The sequence below is a fragment of the Lonchura striata genome, chromosome 33 (assembly GCF_050655825.1).
Source record: "Lonchura striata isolate lonStrDom1 chromosome 33, ASM5065582v1, whole genome shotgun sequence".
Lineage (NCBI taxonomy): Eukaryota > Metazoa > Chordata > Aves > Passeriformes > Estrildidae > Lonchura > Lonchura striata.
In genome coordinates, this window is record NC_140735.1 from 7,522,167 (window position 1) to 7,542,838 (window position 20,672).

The window sequence follows — 20,672 nt, forward strand, 5'->3', positions numbered from 1 at the left end:
TTCCCGTGATTTATCACCCCCCAATTTTTCTCAGGAATTCCCCCCAGTTTCTCAGAAATTCTCCCCAGATTTTCCCCAATTTTTCTCCAATTTTTCCCCAATTTCCCCCTCCCCCGCCCCATTTTCCCTCGGATTTCTCTCCAGTTTTCCCCGATTTTTCTCGTTTTTTCCCAATCCCCCGGGATTTCTCCCCAGTATCCCAGGACTCCCCCCCAACCTTTCCCCAATTTTCCCATTTTTTCCCAGATTTCCCCCCATTTCCCCTCGTTTTTCTCGTTTTATCCCAATTCCCCCCGATTTTCCCCCCCAATTCCCCCATTTTTTCCCAATTTTCCCCCAATTCCCCACCATTTTCCCCATTTTTTCCCAATTTCCCCCCAATTCCCCCCATTTTCCCAAGGTCACCCCGAGCCCGGGGGGAGGGGGCGCGGTCCCCCAGCACCGCCCGTTGCCATGGCGACGCCGTTCCCACTACCCCCCGTTCCCATAGCAACGCCGTTCCCACCACCCCCCCGTTACCAAGGACCCCCCGTCGCCATGGCGACGCCGTTCCCACCACCCCCCCCGTCGCCATGGCGACGCCGTTCCCACCACCCCCCCCGTTACCAAGGACCCCCCGTTGCCATGGCGACGCCGTTCCCACCACCCCCCCGTTACCAAGGACCCCCCGTTGCCATGGCGACGCCGTTCCCACCACCCCCCCGTTGCCATGGCGACGCCGTTGCCCCGGAGACGCCGCGAGGATGCTGCGGCGGGGGGGGGGGGGGGCGCTCGTTAGGGATTAATTAGGGGCGGTTAATTAGCGCGCGGTTAATTATTGCGGGACGGGGGGGGGGGTCATTTTGGGGGCGGCACTGCGGTGTTTTTTTTGGGGGGGGGTCGCGTCCGCATTGCGGCGGGGGTTGCAATTAGGGAGGGGGGTAATTAGTTAATTAGAAGGGCTAATTCGGGGTGTGGAGGGGTTTAATTAATGGAGGGGGGTTTAATTAATTGACGGGGGGATCCCCTGTATTGTTTTTAATATTTTTAAGGGGGGAGTCGCATTGAGGGGTGGGGTTTTAATTAGGGAGGGAGTTAATTAGTTAAATAAAAGGGTTAAGTCTGGGTTGGGGAAGGTTTAATTAATTAAGAGGGGTTTAAATAATTAAGAAGGGGTCTCCCCTGATTTTTTTTTTTAATTTTTGGGGGGGTCGCATTGCGGGGTGGGGGGGAGGGGCCGCATTGCGGTGGGGTGGGGGGGGGGGCTGCGCCATCAGCGCGGGGGGGGGGTAATTAAGGGGGGGGCGTCAAATCTTTAATTGGGGGGGGGGGTCGCGCGCTGCCGCGGTGGGGGAGGGGTCTCCCCATCCCCCCCCCCCCCATTTTTCCCCATCTGGAACCCCCCCGAATTTTCCACCCCCCCCCCTCCGGATCCGCAGTAAAAGGGGCGGGGCCAGAGCAGGGTGGGGGAGGGGGGGGCGCCGGCGGCGGCCTCTGATTGGCCGCGCCCCGCCCCCCCCGCCCCCCCCCAGCCCCGAACCCCCCAAACCCAGCCCAGGCCTCGCCCCCCGCCCCAGAAGCGCCGCAGCCGCCGCCGGCTCCGCTCCCGCTCCGGCCCCGCTCCGGCCGCGGGACCCCCCCCCAAAATCCCCTCCGGGACCCCCCAAAAGCAGCGGCGGGACCCCCCCGGGACCCCCGGCCCAAACCCGCCCGCGGCCCGGCCGCCCCTCCCCCGCCGCAGCCATGGGGGTAGGTGGGGATGGGGAGGGGGCGAGGGGGAGGGAGGGGAGGGGAGGGAGGGGATGAGTGTGCAAGGTGTGCGAGGGGCTGGGGGGGTGAGGAGGGGTCCGGGGTGGGCGTGCGAGGGACCAAGATGAGCGTGCGGGGGTCCAGGTGGGCGTGCAAGGGTCCGAGGTGAGCGTGGCAGGGTCTGGGCGGGTGTGTGAGGGTCTGGGTGAGCGTGCAAAGGGTCCGGGTGGGCGTGCAAGGCTCAGGGGTGGGTGTGCAAGGGTCTGAGATGAGCGTGCAAGGGTCAGGGTGGGTGTGCAAGGCTCAGGGATGAGCGTGGAAGGGTCCGGGTGGGCGTGCAAGGCTCAGGGATAAGTGTGGAAGGGTCTGGGTGGGTGTGCAAGGCTCAGGGATGAGCGTGGAAGGCTCAGGGTGGGTGAGCGTGCAAGGCTCAAGGATGAGCATGGAAGGGTCCGGGTGGGCGTGCAAGGCTCGGGAATGGGCATGGACGGCTCAGGGATGGGTGTGCAAGGCTCAGGGTGGGTGTGCAAGGCTCAGGGATGAGCGTGGAAGGCTCAGGGTGGGTGTGCAAGGCTCAAGGATGAGTGTGGAGTGATCTGGGTGGGTGTGCAAGGCTCAGGGATGAGCGTGGAAGGCTCAGGGTGGGTGTGCAAGGCTCAAGGATGAGTGTGGAGTGATCTGGGTGGGTGTGCAAGGCTCAGGGTGAGCGTGCAAGGCTCAGGGTGGGTGAGTGTGCAAGGCGCCGCTGCGGTGCCGCAGGGGCGTGCAAGGGCCGGGCAGGGGCGGGGAAGGTGCTGGAAGGAGCCGGGGGGGCGTGCAAGGGACACGGGGGGCGTGCCAGGCGTGCCAGGCGTGCCAGGTGTGCCAGGTGTGCCAGGTGTGCCAGGGACACCCAAGGGACACCCAAGGGACACCCGGGGCTGCCAGGCCCCCCCGGCCCGGCCGCGAGGCGGCTGCTGCGTCACCCGGGGCTGCACACGCGTGTCCCCTGCGTGTCCCCGAGCGTGTCACGCGTGTCCCCTGCGTGTCACGCGTACCTGAGCGTGTCACGCGTGTCCTCTGCGCGTGTCCCCGAGCGTGTCACGCGTGTCCCTGCGGCCTTGGCCCCGCGCCAGTGATGCCACCAGGCCCCAGATTCCTGATGTCCCCAAACCCCCATGTCCCCAAATCCCTGTCCCTGTCTGCATCCCTGCGCCCGTGTCCCCATCCCGATGTCCCCGAGTCAATCCCGGTGTCCCAATCCCGGTGTCCCAAATCCCGGTGTCCCCGTGTCCTTGTCCCTGTGCCAGTGGCACTGCCAGGCCCCGAGGTCCCTGTCCCCATCCCTGTCCCCATCCCTGTCCTTGTCCCCATCCCCTTTTCCCTGTCCCCATCCCTGTCCCCATATCCCTGTCCTTGTCCCCATCCCCTTTTCCCTGTCCCCATCCCTGTCCCCGTGTCCGTGTCCTTGTCCCCATCCGTGTCCCTGTCCCCATCCTGGTGCCCATCCTGGTGTCCCCGAGTCAATCCCGATGTCCCCAATCCCGGTGTCCCCGTGTCCTTGTCCCTGTGCCAGCGGCACCACCAGGCCCCTGTCCCCATCCCCGTCCCCATCCTCGTGTCCCTGTGTCCCTGTCCTTGTCCCCATCCCCTTATCCGTGTCCCTGTCCCCATCCTGGTGCCGATCCCAATGTCCCCATGTCCCTGTCCCCGAGTCAATCCCAATGTCCCCAATCCCGATGTCCTTGTCCCTGTGCCAGCAGCGCCACCAGGCCCCGAGGTCCCTGTCCCCATCCCTGTCCCCATCCCTGTCCCCATCCCTGTGTCCCCATCCCTGTCCCCATCCCTGTGTTCCCATCCCTGTCCCCATCCCTGTCCTTGTCCCCATCCCCTTTTCCCTGTCCCCATTCCTGTCCCTGTCCCCGTGTCCCTGTCCCCATCCTGGTGCCCATCCTGGTGTCCCCGAGTCAATCCCGATGTCCCCATCCCGATGTCCCCGTGTCCTTGTCCCTGTGCCAGTGGCACTGCCAGGCCCCGAGATCCCTGTCCCCGTGTCCGTGTCCTTGTCCCCATCCCCTTTTCCCTGTCCCCATCCCTGTCCCTGTCCCCGTGTCCGTGTCCTTGTCCCCATCCGTGTCCCTGTCCCCATCCTGGTGCCCATCCTGGTGTCCCCAGATCAATCCCGATGTCCCCAATCCCGATGTCCCCGTGTCCTTGTCCTCGTCCTCCTTTCCCTGTCCCCATCCTCGTGTCCGTGTTCTTGTCCCCATCCCTGTCCCATCCCCGTGTCCCTGTCCCCATCCTGGTGCCCATCCCAATGTCCCCATGTCCCTGTCCCTGAGTCAATCCCGATGTCCCCAATCCCGATGTCCCTGTCCCTGTGCCAGCAGCGCCACCAGGCCCCGAATTCCCTGTCCCCATCCCTGTGTCCCCATCCCTGTCCCCGTGTCCCTGTCCTTGTCCTCATCCTCATTTCCCTGTCCCCATCCCTGTCCCCATGTCCATGTCCTTGTCCCCATCCCCTTTTCCCTGTCCCCATCCCTGTCCCTGTCCCCGTGTCCGTGTCCTTGTCCCCATCCGTGTCCCTGTCCCCATCCTGGTGCCCATCCCAATGTCCCCGTGTCCCTGTCTCCGAGTCAATCCCGATGTCCCCAATCCCGATGTCCCTGTCCCTGTGCCAGCGGCGCCACCAGGCCCCGAGGTCCCTGTCCCCATCCCTGTCCCCATCCCTGTCCCCATCCCTGTCCTTGTCCTCATCCTCATTTCCCTGTCCCCATCCCTGTCCCCGTGTCCCTGTCCCCGAGTCAATCCCGATGTCCCCATCCCGATGTCTCCAATCCCGATGTCCCCGTGTCCTTGTCCCTGTGCCAGTGATGCCACCAGGCCCCGAGGTCCCTGTCCCCATCCTGGTGTCCCCATCCCCGTGTCCCTGTCCCCATCCTGGTGTCAATCCTGATGTCCCCATCCCAAAGTCCCCATGTCCTTGTCCCTGTCCCCGTGTCCTTGTCGCCATCCTCATGTCCCCATGTCCCCATCCCTGTCCTTGTCCCCGTCCCCTTTTCCCTGTCCCCATCCGTGTCCCTGTCCCCATCCTGGTGCCAATCCCAATGTCCCCGAGTCAATCCCAATGTCCCTGAGTCAATCCCGATGTCCCCAATCCCGATGTCCCTGTCCCTGTGCCAGCGGTGCCACCAGGCCCTGAGGTCCCTGTCCCCATCCCTGTGTCCCCATCCCTGTCCCCGTGTCCCTGTCCTTGTCCCCATCCCCGTGTCCCTGTCCCAATCCCTGTCCCCATCCCTGTCCCCGTGTCCCTGTCCTTGTCCCCATCCCCGTGTCCCTGTCCCAATCCCTGTCCCCGTGTCCCTGTCCTTGTCCCTGTCCCCATCCTGGTGCCAATCCCAATGTCCCCGAGTCAATCCCAATGTCCCCGAGTCAATCCCGATGTCCCCAATCCCGATGTCCCCATGTCCCTGTGCCAGCGGTGCCACCAGGCCCCGAGGTCCCTGTCCCCATCCCTGTGTCCCCATCCCTGTCCCCATCCCTGTCCCCGTGTCCGTGTCCTTGTCCCCATCCGTGTCCCTGTCCCCATCCTGGTGCCAAACCTGATGTCCCCATCCCGATGCCAATCCTGATGTCCCCATCCCGATGTCCCCGTGTCCCTGTCCCCATCCCTGTCCCCATCCCTGTCCCCGTGTCCCTGTCCTTGTCCCCATCCCCGTGTCCCTGTCCCCATCCTGGTGCCCATCCCAATGTCCCCAGGTCAATCCCGATGTCCCCATCCCGATATCCCCGTGTCCCTGTCCTTGTCCCTGTCCCCATCCTGGTGCCAATCCCGATGTCCCCAAATCCCGGTGTCCCCCTGTCCCCATGTCCCCACCCTTGTGTCAATCTCGATGTCCCCAAACCCCATCAAAACCAGGGAAAATCCCCCAAAAACAGAGAAAATTCCCCCCAAAAGAGAGAAACCCCATGAAAACCAGGGAAACCCCATAAAAACCAGAGAACACCCATAAAAAACAGGGAAACCCCATAAAAACTAGGGAAACCCCATAAAAAACAGGGAAACCCCATAAAAAACAGAGAAATCCCATAAAAAACAGGGGAAATCCCCCCAAAACAGAGAAACCCCATAAAAACCAAGGAAAATTCTCCCAAAACAGGGAAACCCCATAAAAACCAAGGAAAATTCTCCCAAAACAGGGAAACCCCATAAAAACCAGGGAAAATCCCCCCAAAACAGAGAAACCCCATAAAAAATAGGGAAAATCCCGCAAAACAGAGAAACCCCATAAAAAAATAGGGAAAATCCCTCAAAACAGGGAAACCCCATAAAAAACAGGGAAAATCCCCCCAAAACAGAGAAAATTCCCCCCAAAAGAGAGAAATCCTGTAAAAAACAGAGAAACCCGATAAAAAAACAGAGAAATCCCATAAAAAACAGAGAAACCCCATAAAAAATAGGGAAAATCCCCAAAAACAGAGAAACCCCATAAAAACCAGGGAAACCCCATAAAAACCAGGGAAAATTCTCCCAAAACAGGGAAACCCCATAAAAAATAGGGAAAATCCCCAAAAACAGAGAAACCCCATAAAATACAGGGAAACCCCATAAAAAATAGGGAAAATCCCTCAAAACAGGTGAACCCCATAAAAAACAGGGAAAATCCCTCAAAACAGGGAAACCCCATAAAAAATAGGGAAAATCCCCCCAAAACAGAGAAAATTCCCCCCAAAAGAGAGAAATCCTGTAAAAACCAGAGAAGCTCCATAAAAAACAGAGAAACACCATAAAAACCAGAGAAACCCCATAAAAAAAAGTGAAACCCCATAAAATACAGGGAAACCCCATAAAAACCAGGGAAAATTCTCCCAAAACACGGAAACCCCATAAAAACCAGAGAGAATCCTCAAAGCCAGGGAAAATCTGGAACCCCAAAAACTGTGGAGACCCCAAAAATGGGAATTCCCTACCCCAAAAATGGGAATTTCCCCTCAAAAATGGGAATTCCCCCCCCAAAAATGGGAATTTCCCCCCAAAAAATGGGAATCACACCAAGAATGGGAATTTCCCCCCAAAAAATGGGAATCACACCAAGAAATGGGAATCACCCCAAAAAATGGGAATTTCCCCGCAAAAAAATGGGAATTCCTCTCCAAAAAAGAGAATTCCTCCCAAAAATAGGAAACCCCCCACCCCCCAAAAAAATTTGGGATCCCCCAAAACCGAGGGGGGGGGAAGGTGTGGAACCCCCCCCAAAAAAAGAGAAAAAATTCCCACCAAAAAACCCCAAAAATCAGGAAAATCGGGACCCCGAATTTCGCGGACCGCCCCCCAATTTTGGGGTCCCCTCCCCCACAGTTCTGGGGTCTCCTCCCCCACAGTTCTGGGGTCTCCTCCCCCCCAGGGCCCCTCCCCCACCCCCGCCCCTCCCCCACCCGGGGATTAACGGGAGCAGATGGCGGGGGAGGGGCGGGACCCCCCCAAATCCCCCAAATCCCCCAAAATCCCCCCAAAATCCCCCCCAGACCCCCCCGAGCCGCGCGGGGGGGGAGGGGCGGGGGGGGAGGGGCCGCGAGGGGATTTTGGGGCAGTTTGGGGGAGATTTGGGGGTTTTGGGGGGTCCTGGGGGGATTTTGGGGTGTTTCTGTGACATTTTTGGGGCGGTTTTGGGGTATTTCGATGCCATTTTTTGGGGGGGGGGTTTGGGTTATTTCTCTGCCATTTTGGGCTGTTTTTGGGGTGATTTCTCTTATTTTTTGGGGGTGTTTGGGTTATTTCTCTGCCATTTTGGGCTGTTTTTGGGGTGATTTCTCTTATTTTTGGGGGTGTTTGGGTTATTTCTCTGCCATTTTGGGCTGTTTTTGGGGTGATTTCTCTTATTTTTGGGGGGGTTTGGGTTATTTCTCTGCCATTTTTTGGGGGTGTTTCTCTGCCGATTTTGGGGTGTTATTTTCTGATTTTGGGGGGCTGTTTTGAGATGTTTCTGTGTTATTTTTGGCATATTTCTGTCTTATTTTTGGGTTATTTCTCTGCCATTTTTGGGGTGTTTGGGCTGGTTTCTCTGCCATTTGTGGGAGGTGTTTTTGGGTTATTTCTCTGAAATTTTGGGGATGTTTTTGGTGGGTTTCTCTGCCATTTCTGGGTGATGTTTTGGGTTCTTTTTCTGTCATTTCGGGCTGGTTTCGGGGGGTTCCTCTCTCGTTTTTGGGGTGTTTCTGTGACATTTTTGGGGGAACACTTTGGGTGATTTCTCTGCCATTTTTGGGGTGATGTTTTGGGTTTTTTCTCTGACATTTCGGGCTGGTTTTGGGGGGTTCCCCTCCCGTTTTTTGGGGGGTGTTCTGGGTGATTTCTCTGACATTTCGGGGTGATGTTTTGGGTGATTTCTCTGCCATTTTGGGCTGGTTTCGGGGGGTTCCTCTCCCGATTTTTGGGTGATGTTTTGGGTGATTTCTCTGCCATTTCGGGCTGGTTTTGGGGGGTTCCCCTCCCGATTTTTGGGGGGTGTTTTGGGTTATTTCTCTGCCATTTTGGGGGTGTTTCTGGGGTGATTTCTCTGACATTTCGGGGTGATGTTTTGGGTTTTTTCTCTGCCATTTTGGGCTGGTTTCGGGGGGTTCCCCTCCCATTTTTGGGGTGATGTTTTGGGTGATTTCTCTGCCATTTCGGGCTGGTTTCGGGGGGTTCCTCTCCCGTTTTTTGGGGGGTGTTCTGGGGTGATTTCTCTGCCATTTCGGGCTGGTTTCGGGGGGCTCCCCTCCCATTTTTGGGGTGATGTTTTGGGTGATTTCTCTGACATTTCGGGCTGGTTTTGGGGGGTTCCTCTCCTGTTTTTTGGGTGATGTTTTGGGTGACTTCTCTGACATTTTGGGCTGTTTTTGGGGGGTGTTCTGGGGTGATTTCTCTGACATTTCGGGGTGATGGTTTGGGTTCTCTCTCTGCCCTTTCGGGCTGGTTTCGGGGGGCTCCCCTCCCGTTTTTGGGGCGATATTTTGGGTTCATTCTCTGCCATTTTGGGCTGGTTTCGGGGGGTTCCCCTCCTGGTTTTTGGGGGGTGTTTTGGGTGATTTCTCTGACATTTTCGGGCTGTTTCTGGGGTGATTTCTCTGACATTTTTGGGTGATGTTTTGGGTTCTCTCTCTGCCATTTTGGGCTGGTTTCGGGGGGTTCCTGTCCTGTTTTTTGGGTGATGTTTTGGGTTCTTTCTCTGCCCTTTCGGGCTGGTTTCGGGGGGTTCCTCTCCCGATTTTTGGGGTGATGTTTTGGGTGATTTCTCTGCCATTTTTGGGCTGGTTTTGGTGGGTTCCTCTCCCATTTTTTGGGGGGTGTTTCGGGTTATTTCTCTGACATTTCGGGCTGTTTCTGGGGTGATTTCTCTGACATTTTTGGGTGATGTTTTGGGTTTTTTCTCTGCCATTTCGGGCTGGTTTCGGGGGGTTCCCCTCCCGTTTTTGGGTGATGTTTTGGGTGATTTCTCTGACATTTTTGGGTGATGTTTTGGGTTTTTTCTCTGCCATTTCGGGCTGGTTTCGGGGGGTTCCCCTCCCGTTTTTGGGTGATGTTTTGGGTGATTTCTCTGCCATTTCGGGGTAATGTTTTGGGTGATTTCTCTGCCATTTCGGGCTGGTTTCGGGGGGCTCCCCTCCCATTTTTGGGGTGATGTTTTGGGTGATTTCTCTGCCATTTCGGGCTGGTTTTGGGGGGTTCCTCTCCTGTTTTTTGGGTGATGTTTTGGGTGATTTCTCTGACATTTTGGGCTGTTTTTGGGGGGTGTTCTGGGGTGATTTCTCTGACATTTCGGGGTGATGGTTTGGGTTCTCTCTCTGCCATTCCGGGCTGGTTTTGGGGGGTTCCCCTCATGTTTTTTGGGTGATGTTTTGGGTGATTTCTCTGCCATTCTGGACTGTTTTTGGGGGGTTCCCCTCCCGTTTTTTGGGGGGTGTTCTGGGGTGATTTCTCTGACATTTCGGGGTGATGTTTTGGGTGATTTCTCTGCCCTTTCGGGCTGGTTTCGGGGGGCTCCTCTCCCGTTTTTGGGGCGTTCCGCCCCGTTTCGGGGCCCGCGGGCGCTGCGGGGCCGCCGGGGGTTTTGGGGCGCCCCAGTAACGGCCCCCCCCAGTTCGGCGGCTCCGACAGCTACCGCGTGGCCACCACGCAGGACAAGGGGGGCGACAAGGAGTCCCCCAAAAAGGGCAAGAGCAAGACCCGCGACCTCGATGACCTCAAGAAGGAGGTGGCCATGGTGAGACGCGGGGCGGGGGGATTCGGGGGGTTTGGGGGGAATTCGGGGTGAAATTTGGGGGTTTGGAGGGGAATTTGGGGGGTTTGGGGGGAATTCGGGGGGTTTGGGTGGGGTTGGGGGAGAATTTGGTGGGTTGGGGGGGTTTGGGGTGAAATTTGGGGGTTTGGGGGGGAATTTGGGGGATTTGGGGGGAATTTGGGGGGAATTCGGGGGGTTTGGGGGAGGAATTTGGGGGGGATCGGGGGGTGATTGGGGGGTTTGGGGGGGAATTTGGGGGGTTTGGGGGGAATTTGGGGGGTTTGTGGGGAATTTGGGGGGAATTCGGGGGGTTTGGTGGAGGAATTTGGGGGGTTTGTGGGGGGGATTGGGGGGTTTGGGGGGAATTCGGGGAGTTTGGGGGGATTCGGGGGGGTTGGGGTGAAATTTGGGGGTTTTGGGGGGAATTTGGGGGATTTGGGGGGAATTTGGGGGATTTGGGGGGAATTCGGGGGATCTGGGGGGAATTCGGGGGGTTTGGGGGGGAATTTGGGGGGTTTGTGGGGGGGATTGGGCGGTTTGGGGGGCATTCGGGGGTTCGGGGGGGAATTTGGGGGATTTGGGGGAAATCCGGGGGGTTTTGGAGTGAAATCTGGGGGATTTGGGGGGTTTGGGGGGTTTGGGGGGGAAATTGGGGTGAAATTTGGGGTTTTGGGGGGAAATCCGCGGGGTCTGGGGGGGGATCAGGGGGTTCGGGGGGCTTGGGGGGGGAATTGGGGTGAAATCCGGAGGTTTGGGAGGGGGATTTGGGGTGAAATCTGGGGGTTTTGGGGTGAAATCCGGGGGTTTGGGGGCTTTCAGGGGGGAAATTGGGGGATTTGGGGGCTTTGAGAGGGAAATTTGGGGGCTCTGGGGGGTTTTGGGGAGAAATTGGGGGGTTTGGGGTGAGATTTGGAGGTTTGGGGGGAAATCTGGGGGATTTGGGGAGTTTGAGAGGGAAATTGGGGGTTTGGGGGGGGGAAATCTGGGGGGCTTGGGTGGTTTTGGGGTAAAATCCAAGGGTTTGGGGGGTGTGGGGTTGAAATTTGGGGGGTTTGGGGGGAAATTTGGAATTTTTGGGGGGTTTTGGGGTGGGAATTTGGGGGGTTTTGGGGTGAAATGAGGGGATTTGGGGGCTTTTGGGGGTATTTTGGGGGTTCTGCAGGATTTGGGGGGTCCTTGAGTTAATTAATTCTGGGGAGGGGTCCCGGCGTTAATTTTGGGTGTGTCCCAGAATTAATGAATGAATTAATTAATCAATTAATGAACTGCCCCCCCCCAGACGGAGCACAAGATGTCGATCGAGGAGGTCTGCAGGAAGTACAACACCGACTGCGTCCAGGTGATTTTGGGGCCAGTTCCGGCGTTTTTGGGGTCCCTCGGGGCTCTGGGAATCCCAGGATGTCCCTGACCCCCTTTTTGGAATATTTGGGATTATTTTCAGACCATTTCTGGCTGGGTTTGGGTCCATTTTCAGGTCATTTTCAGGTCTTTTTAGGTCATTTTTAGGTCATTTTTCCCCATTCTTTCACCATTTTTGCACCGTTTTTTTGCACTAATGCCACAAGAATTTGGGATCCCAAATCCCCACGACCCCCGGGATGTTCCCGACCCCATATTTGGAATTATTTTAAGACAATTTCTGGCTGGGCTTGGGTCCATTTTCAGGTCCATTTTCAGGTCATTTTTTTGGTCATTTTTTGGTCATTTTTAGCTCATTTTTCAGTAATTTTTCAGTAATTTTTTAGTTCATTTTGAAGTCAGTTGTCAGTCATTTTTAGCTCATTTTTCAATAATTTTTCAGTCATTTTTCAGCCATTTTTCAGTCATTTTTTGGTCATTTTTCAGTCATTTTTCAGTCATTTTTCAGCCATTTTCAGGTCATTTTTAGCTCATTTTTCAGTCATTTTTCTGTCATTTTTCAGCCATTTTTTGCCCATTTTCCACCATTTTTAGCTCATTTTTAGCCCATTCCCCACCGTTTTTACCCCATTTCCCACCGTTTTTACCCCATTTCCCACCGTTTTTAGCTCGTTTTTACCCCGTTTCCCATCGTTTCTAGCCCATTTTTAGCCCATTTCCCACCGTTTTTAGCCCATTTTTAGCCCATTTCCCACCGTTTTTACCCCATTTCCCACCATTTTTACCCCATTTCCCACCGTTTTTACCCCATTTCCCACCGTTTTTAGCTCGTTTTTAGCCCATTTCCCACCGTTTTTAGCCCATTTCCCACCGTTTTTCCCTGTTTCCCACCATTTTTAGCCTGTTTTTACCCCATTTCCCACCGTTTTTAGCCTGTTTTTACCCCTTTTCCCACCATTTTTCTCCATTTCCCAGCGTTTTTAGCCTGTTTTCCCCCGTTTCCCACAGTTTTTAGCCCGTTTCCCACTGTTTTTAGCCCGTTTTTCCCTGTTTCCCACCATTTTTCCCCGTTTCCCACTGTTTTTAGCCCGTTTTCCCCCGTTTCACAGCATTTCTAGCCTGTTTTTAGCCCATTTCCCATCGTTTTAACCCCATTTACCACTGTTTTCCCCTGTTTCCCACCGTTTTTAGCCCGTTTTTCCCCGTTTCCCACCGTTTTTACCCCATTTCCCTCCATTTTTAGCCCGTTTTTAGCCCATTTCCCACCATTTCCCACCGTTTTTAGCCCATTTCCCACCATTTTTAGCCCGGTTTTACCCCATTTCCCACCGTTTTTACCCCATTTCCCACCGTTTTTACCCCATTTCCCACCATTTTTAGCCCATTTTTACCCCATTTCCCACCGTTTCCCCCCGTTTCCCCCCGTTTTTAGCCCGTTTTTACCCCTTTTCCCACCGTTTTACCCCGTTTCCCACCGTTTTTAGCCCGTTTTTCCCCGTTTCCCACCGTTTTCCCCCCTTTTCCCACCGTTTTTCCCCGTTTCCCACCGTTTTTCCCCATTTACCACCGTTTTTGCCCTTTTTTCCCCATTTCCCACCGTTTTTAACCCGTTTTTCCCCGTTTCCCACCGTTTTCCCCCCTTTTCCCACCGTTTTTCCCCGTTTCCCACCGTTTTCCCCCCATTTCCCACCGTTTTTGCCCGTTTTTCCCCCATTTCCCAGCGTTTTTGCCCGTTTTTACCCCCTTTCTCACCGTTTTTACCCCGTTTCCCACCGTTTTTGCCCATTTTTACCCCCTTTCCCACCGTTTTCCCCCATTTCTCACCGTTTTTAGCCCGTTTTTCCCCGTTTCTCACCGTTTTTAGCCCATTTTTCCCCTCTTTCCCATCGTTTTTGCCCGTTTTTACCCCTTTTCCCACCGTTTTTCCCCATTTTCCAGCGTTTTTGTCCGTTTCCCCCCATTTCCCACCGTTTTTCCCCCTTTCCCACCGTTTTTCCCCCATTTCCCACCGTTTTTAGCCCGTTTTCCCCCATTTCCCACCGTTTTTGCCCGTTTTCTCCCCTTTTCCCACCGTTTTTCCCCCTTTCCCACCGTTTTTGCCCGTTTCCCCCCTTTTCCCACCGTTTTCCCCCCTTTTCCCACCGTTTTCCCCCCTTTCCCACCGTTTTTGCCTGTTTTTGCCCGTTTTCCCCCGTTTTCCCACCGTTTTCCCCCCTTTCCCACCGTTTTTGCTCGTTTTTAGCCCGTTTTTACCCCTTTTCCCACCGTTTTCCCCCATTTCCCACCGTTTTCTCACCGTTTTTCCCCCATTTCCCCCCGTTTTTGCCCGTTTTTAGCCCGTTTTCCCCCCGTTTTTGCCCGTTTTTCCCCGTTTTCCCCCCTTTTCCCACCGTTTTTGCCCGTTTTTCCCCCATTTCCCACCGTTTTTAGCCCGTTTTCCCCCGTTTCCCACCATTTTTACCCCCTTTCTCACCGTTTTCCCCCTTTTCCCACCATTTTTCCCCGTTTTTCCCCCATTTCCCACCGTTTTTCCCCATTTCCCCCCTTTTCCCAGCGTTTTCCCCGTTTCCCACCGTTTTCCCCCATTTCCCCCCGTTTTTGCCCGTTTTTAGCCCGTTTTCCCCCCGTTTTCCCCCGTTTTTCCCATTTCCCCCCTTTTCCCACCGTTTTTCCCCGTTTTCCCCCCATTTCCCCCCCGTTTTCCCCCGTTTTTCCCCGTCCCCCCCTTTTCCCACCGTTCCCCGTTTCCCAGCGCGTTTCCCGCCCGCAGGGCCTGACGCACAGCAAGGCGCAGGAGATCCTGGCGCGGGACGGCCCCAACGCGCTGACGCCGCCGCCCACCACGCCCGAGTGGGTGAAGTTCTGCCGGCAGCTCTTCGGCGGCTTCTCCATCCTGCTCTGGATCGGCGCCATCCTCTGCTTCCTGGCCTACGGCATCCAGGCGGGCACCGAGGACGAGCCCTCCAACGACAACGTCAGCCGGGACACGGGGAAAACGGGGGAAAACGGGGGGAAAGGGGGAAAAACTGCGGGTTTGGGGAGAAAACGGGGGGAAAATGGGGAAAAACTGCGGGTTTGGGGGGAAACGGGGAGAAATGGGGAAATAATGGGGGTTTGGGGGGGAAACGGGGAGAAAATGGGGAAATAATGGGGGTTTGGGGGGAAAATGGGGGGAAAATGGGGAAAAACTGCGCGTTGGGGGGGAAAATGGGGAAATAATGGGGGTTTGGGGGGGAACGGGGCGGAAATGGGGAAATAATGGGGGTTTGGGGGGAAAATGGGGGGAAAATGGGGAAAAACTGCGGGTTTGGGGGGAAACGGGGCGGAAATGGGGAAATAATGGGGGTTTGGGGGGGAAACGGGGAGAAAATGGGGAAAAACCATGGGTTGGGGGGAAACGGGGGAAAAAATCATGGGTTTGGGGGGAAATGGGGAAAAACTGCGGGTTGGGGGAAAACGGGGGGAAATGGGGAAATAATGGGGGTTTGGGGGGAAACGGGGGAAAAAAACATGGGTTTGGGGGGAAAATGGGGGAAATGGGGAAAAACTGCGGGTTTGGAGAGAAAACGGGGGGAAAATGGGGAAATAATGGGGGTTTGGGGGGGAAATGGGGGGAAAATGGGGAAAACTGCGGGCTTGGGGGGAAAATGGGGAAAAACCATGGGTTTGGAGGGAAAATGGGGAAAAACTGCGGGTTTGGAGAGAAAACGGGGGGAAAATGGGGAAAAACTGCGGGTTTGGGGGGAAACGGGGCAGAAATGGGGAAATAATGGGGGTTTGGGGAGAAAACGGGGCAAAAAAACATGGGTTTGGGGGGAAACGGGGAAAAACTGCGGGTTTGGGGAGAAAACGGGGAGAAAATGGGGAAAAACCATGGGTTTGGGGGGAAAATGGGGAGAAAATGGGGAAAAACTGCGGGTTTGGGGGGAAACGGGGGGAAAATGGGGAAAAAACTGCGGGTTTGGGGGGAAACGGGGAGAAAAACATGGGTTTGGGGGGGAAATGGGGGGAAAATGGGGAAAAAATGGGGGTTTGGGGGGAAAATGGGGAGAAAATGGGGAAAAACCATGGGTTTGGGGGGAAACGGGGGAAAAACCATGGGTTTGGGGGGAAAATGGGGAGAAAATGGGGAAAAACCATGGGTTTGGGGGGAAAATGGGGAAAAACCATGGGTTTGAGGGGAAAATGGGGAGAAAATGGGGAAAAACTGCGGGTTTGGGGGGAAAACGGGGAGAAAATGGGGAAAAACCGCGGGTTTGGGGGGAAAATGGGGAAAAAACATGGGTTTGGGGGGAAAATGGGGGGAAAATGGGGAAAAAAACATGGGTTTGGGGGGAAACGGGGAGAAATGGGGAAAAAATGGGGGTTTGGGGAGAAAACGGGGAGAAAATGGGGAAAAACCATGGGTTTGGGGGGAAAATGGGGGAAAAAACCATGGGTTTGGGGGGAAAATGGGGAGAAAATGGGGAAAAACCATGGGTTTGGGGGGAAAATGAGGAAAAAACCATGGGTTTGGGGGGGAAACGGGGAGAAAACCATGGGTTTGGGGGGAAAATGGGGAAAAACTGCGGGTTTGGAGAGAAAACGGGGAGAAAATGGGGAAATAATGGGGGTTTGGGGGGGAAATGGGGAAAAACCCATGGGTTTGGGGGGGAAACGGGGAGAAAAACATGGGTTTGGGGGGAAAATGGGGAAAAAAACATGGGTTTGGGGCGAAACAGGGAGAAATGGGGAAATAATGGGGGTTTGGGGGGGAAATGGGGAGAAAATGGGGAAAAACTGCGGGTTTGGGGGGAAAACAAGGGAAATACCATGGGTTTGGGGGGAATACGGGGAGAAAATGGGGAAATAATGGGGGTTTGGGGTGAAAACGGGGAGAAAATGGGCAAAAAACGCGGATTTGGGGTGAAAATGGGGAATAAATCAGGGTTTGGGGTGAAAACGGGGAGAAAATGGGGGAAAATGGGGGTTTGGGGTGAAAACGGGGAGAAAATGGGGAAAACCCACGGTTTTGGGGTGAAAATGGGGAATTAATGGGGGTTTAGGGTGAAAATGAGGAAAAAATGGGAGTTTGGGGCAAAAATGGGGAAAAAACTGCGGGTTTGGGGTCTGGAGGAGAAAGATGGGAATTTGGAAGAAATTTGGGGAATTAGCAATTTTTTTTTTTTGGGGGGGGGGATTTTTTTGGAGGTGTTTTGTGGGGAAAAAGTGGATTTTGGGGGATTTTGGAGATTTTTATTTTCCTGGGGGGATTTTGGAAAGTGGCAGGGGTTTGGGGGGGTGGGAAAAGAAAAATCGGGGGATTTTGATGGAAATTGGGAAGATTTTGGCCTCTGGGGCTTTTTGGGGTGTTCTGGGTGGCTTAAAACCCCAAAATTTGGGGCAGAATGGGCGAAACCCCCACAAAAACCAGGCAGGGGAAGGTTTTTGGGGTGGGTTTTTGGTTTTTTTTTTAATTTTTTGGGGTGAAGACCCCAAAAGTGACCCCGGACCTGTTTTTTGGGCCCCCCCAGCTGTACCTCGGCATCGTCCTGGCCGCCGTCGTCATCATCACCGGCTGCTTCTCCTACTACCAGGAGGCCAAGAGCTCCAAAATCATGGAATCCTTCAAGAACATGGTGCCCCAGGTGGGGATTTGGGGCCTTTCGGGGCCTTTTGGCGATTTTGGGGCGGATTTGGTGATTTTGGGGTTCCCCCGGGTTGCTTTCGGGGCTCCGGCAGAGGAATTTTGGGGCTGGGAAATGCGGATTTTCAGCTGGAGGGGCGGGGCTCGGGCGGGGTTTTTGGGGGTTCCCGGGGGTCCGGCCTCCCGGAATTCCCGGAATTCCCGGAATTTGTGGAATTCTCGCCGCAGCAAGCCCTGGTGATCCGCGAGGGCGAGAAGATGCAGGTGAACGCCGAGGAGGTCGTGGTCGGGGACCTGGTGGAGGTCAAGGGCGGCGACCGAGTCCCGGCCGACCTCAGGATCATCTCGGCCCACGGCTGCAAGGTGGGGCCCGAAACCGCGGGAATTCAACCCAAAAATTCCGGGGAATTGGCCCAAAATATCCTGGGAAATTGCCCCAAAAATTCTGGGAAATTGGCCCAAAATATCCTGGGAAATCGCACCAAAAATTCTGGGAAATTGGCCCAAAATATCCTGGGAGTTTGTACCAAAAATTCCGGGGAATTGGCCCAAAATATCATGGGAAATTGCACCAAAAATTCCGGGCAATTGGCACCAAAATATCCTGGGAATTCGTACCAAAGATTCCGGGGAATTGGCCCAAAATATCATGGGAAATTGCACCAAAAATTCTGGGAAATTGGTCCAAGAATATCCTGGGAAATCGCACCAAAAATTCCAGGGAATTGGCCCAAAAATATCCTGGGAAATCGCACCAAAAATTCTGGGAAATTGGCCCAAAATATCCTGGGAATTTGTACCAAAAATTCCGGGGAATTGGCCCAAAAATATCCTGGGAAATCACACCAAAAATTCTGGGAAATTGGCCCAAAAATATCCTGGGAAATCGCACCAAAAATTCCGGGGAATTGGCCCAAAAATATCCTGGGAAATAGCACCAAAAATTCTGGGAAATTGGCCCAAAAATATCCTGGGAAATTGCACCAAAAATTCTGGGAAATTGGCCCAAAATATCCTGGGAATTCGTACCAAAAATTCTAGGAAATTGGCACAAAATATCCTGGGAATTCGTACCAAAAATTCTGGGAAATTGGCCCAAAAATATCCTGGGAAATTGCCCCAAAAATTCTGGGAAATTGGCCCAAAAATATCATGGGAAATTGCACCAAAAATTCTGGGAAATTGGCCCAAAAATATCCTGGAAAATCGCACCAAAAATTCTGGGAAATTGGCCCAAAAATATCCTGGAAAATCGCACCAAAAATTCTGGGAAATTGGCCCAAAAATATCCTGGGAAATTGCCCCAAAAATTCCAGGGAATTGGCCCAAAATATTCCAGGAAATTGCCGCAATAATACCAGGAAATGACACCAAAATATCCCGGGAAATTGTCCCAGAATATCCTGGGAAATCACCCCAAAAATCACCGGGAAATGGCCCGAAAATATCCCAGGAAATTGCCCCAAAATATCCTGGGAAATCACACCAAAAATATCCCTGAATCTCCCGGAATTTGCCCTGAATCCCCCGGAATTCTCCCGAATCCCCCGGAATTCTCCCAGATTTTGGAGAATTTCCCCAAATCCCCTGGAATTTCCCTGAATCTCCCGGAATTCTCCCAGATTTTGGAGAATTTTCCAAATCCCCTGGAATTCTCCCAGATTTTGGAGAATTTTCCGAATCCCCCAGAATTTCCCCGAATCCCCTGGAATTCTCCCAGATTTTGGAGAATTTTCCCAAACCCCCCGGAATTCTCCCAGATTTTGGAGAATTTTCCAAATCCCCTGGAATTCTCCCAGATTTTGGAGAATTTTCCAAATCCCCTGGAATTCTCCCAGATTTTGGAGAATTTTCCGAATCCCCCGGAATTCTCCCAGATTTTGGGGAATTTTCCCGAACCCCCCGGAATTCTCCCAGATTTTGGAGAATTTCCCCAAATCCCCTGGAATTTCCCTGAATCTCCCGGAATTCTCCCAGATTTTGGAGAATTTCCCCAAATCCCCTGGAATTTCCCTGAATCCCCCGGAATTCTCCCAGATTTTGGAGAATTTTCCAAATCCCCCGGAATTCTCCCAGATTTTGGAGAACTTTCCGAATCCCCCAGAATTTCCCCGAATCCCCCGGAATTCTCCCAGATTTTGGAGAATTTTCCGAATCCCCCGGAATTCTCCTGAATCCCCCGGAATTCTCCCAGATTTTGGAGAATTTTCCAAACCCCCCGGAATTCTCCCAGATTTTGGAGAACTTTCCGAATCCCCCAGAATTTCCGCAAATCCCCCGGAATTCTCCCAGATTTTGGGGAATTTTCCAAATCCCCTGGAATTCTCCCAGATTTTGGAGAATTTTCCAAATCCCCTGGAATTCTCCCAGATTTTGGAGAATTTTCCCAAACCCCCCAGAATTCTCCCAGATTTTGGAGAATTTTCCAAACCCCCTGGAATTCTCCCAGATTTTGGGGAATTTTCCAAACCCCCCGGAATTCTCCCAGATTTTGGGGAATTTTCCGAATCCCCCAGAATTTCCCCAAATCCCCTGGAATTCTCCCAGATTTTGGAGAATTTTCCCAAACCCCCCAGAATTCTCCCAGATTTTGGAGAATTTTCCCAAACCCCCCAGAATTCTCCCAGATTTTGGAGAATTTTCCCAAACCCCCCGGAATTCTCCCAGATTTTGGAGAACTTTCCGAATCCCCCAGAATTTCCCCAAATCCCCTGGAATTCTCCCAGATTTTGGAGAATTTTCCAAACCCCCCAGAATTCTCCCAGATTTTGGGGAATTTTCCCGAACCCCCCGGAATTCTCCCAGATTTTGGGGAATTTTCCCGAACCCCCCGGAATTCTCCCAGATTTTGGAGTATTTTCCAAATCCCCTGGAATTCTCCCAGATTTTGGAGAATTTTCCAAACTCCCCAGAATTCTCCCAGATTTTGGGGAATTTCCCCGAATCCCCCGGAATTCTCCCAGATTTTGGGGAATTTTCCCGAACCCCCCGGAATTCTCCCAGATTTTGGGGAATTTTCCCAAATCCCCCGGAATTCTCCCAGATTTTGGGGAATTTTCCCAAATCCCCCGGAATTCTCCCAGATTTTGGGGAATTTTCCCGAACCCCCCGGAATTCTCCCAGATTTTGGAGAATTTTCCCGAACCCCCCAGAATTTTCCAGAATCCCCCGGAATTCTCCCAGATTTTGGAGAATTTTCCGAATCCCCCAGAATTTCCTTGAATCCCCTGGAATTCTCCCAGATTTTGGGGAATTTCCCCGAACCCCCCGGAATTCTCCCAGATTTTGGAGAACTTTCCGAATCCCCCAGAATTTCCCCGAATCCCCTGGAATTCTCCCAGATTTTGGGGAATTTCCCGAACCCCGGAATTCTCCCAATGCAGGTGGACAATTCCTCGCTGACGGGCGAGTCGGAGCCGCAGACGCGCTCGCCCGACTGCACCCACGACAACCCCCTGGAGACGCGCAACATCACCTTCTTCTCCACCAACTGCGTCGAGGGTGAGCCCAAAATCCCGGGAATTGGCCCCAAAATCTGGGCAGGGATACCCCCTTTTCCCCCCCACGTTTTCCCGCTTTTTTCCCCTGTTTTTTCCTTTTTTCCCCATTTTTATTTCACTTTTTCCCCATTATTTTCCCATTTTAACATGTTTTTCCTGGGTTTTCCCATTTTTTCCCGTTTTTTCCCATTTTTTCCCATTTTCCCCCATTTTTTCCCC

At 53.9% G+C, this 20,672-nt stretch overlaps 1 protein-coding gene across 2 annotated transcripts in view; it reads left to right on the top strand.

Annotated features, from left to right (window-relative positions):
- The first annotated feature begins 1,554 nt into the window (after positions 1-1,554).
- ATP1A3 (ATPase Na+/K+ transporting subunit alpha 3) overlaps positions 1,555-20,672 on the top strand; it is a 54,823-nt gene continuing 35,705 nt past the window's right edge. Inside the window, exons 1-7 of one of the 2 annotated variants that reach the window (XM_077789801.2) lie at positions 1,555-1,728; positions 9,828-9,950; positions 11,248-11,307; positions 14,098-14,301; positions 16,841-16,954; positions 17,182-17,316; positions 20,337-20,454. In XM_077789801.2, the coding sequence (XP_077645927.1) occupies positions 1,723-1,728; positions 9,828-9,950; positions 11,248-11,307; positions 14,098-14,301; positions 16,841-16,954; positions 17,182-17,316; positions 20,337-20,454 (760 nt within the window). In that variant the 5' untranslated portion in view covers positions 1,555-1,722. The remainder of the gene's footprint in view (positions 1,729-9,827; positions 9,951-11,247; positions 11,308-14,097; positions 14,302-16,840; positions 16,955-17,181; positions 17,317-20,336; positions 20,455-20,672) is intronic. The other variant, XM_077789802.2, reaches the window with a different exon arrangement.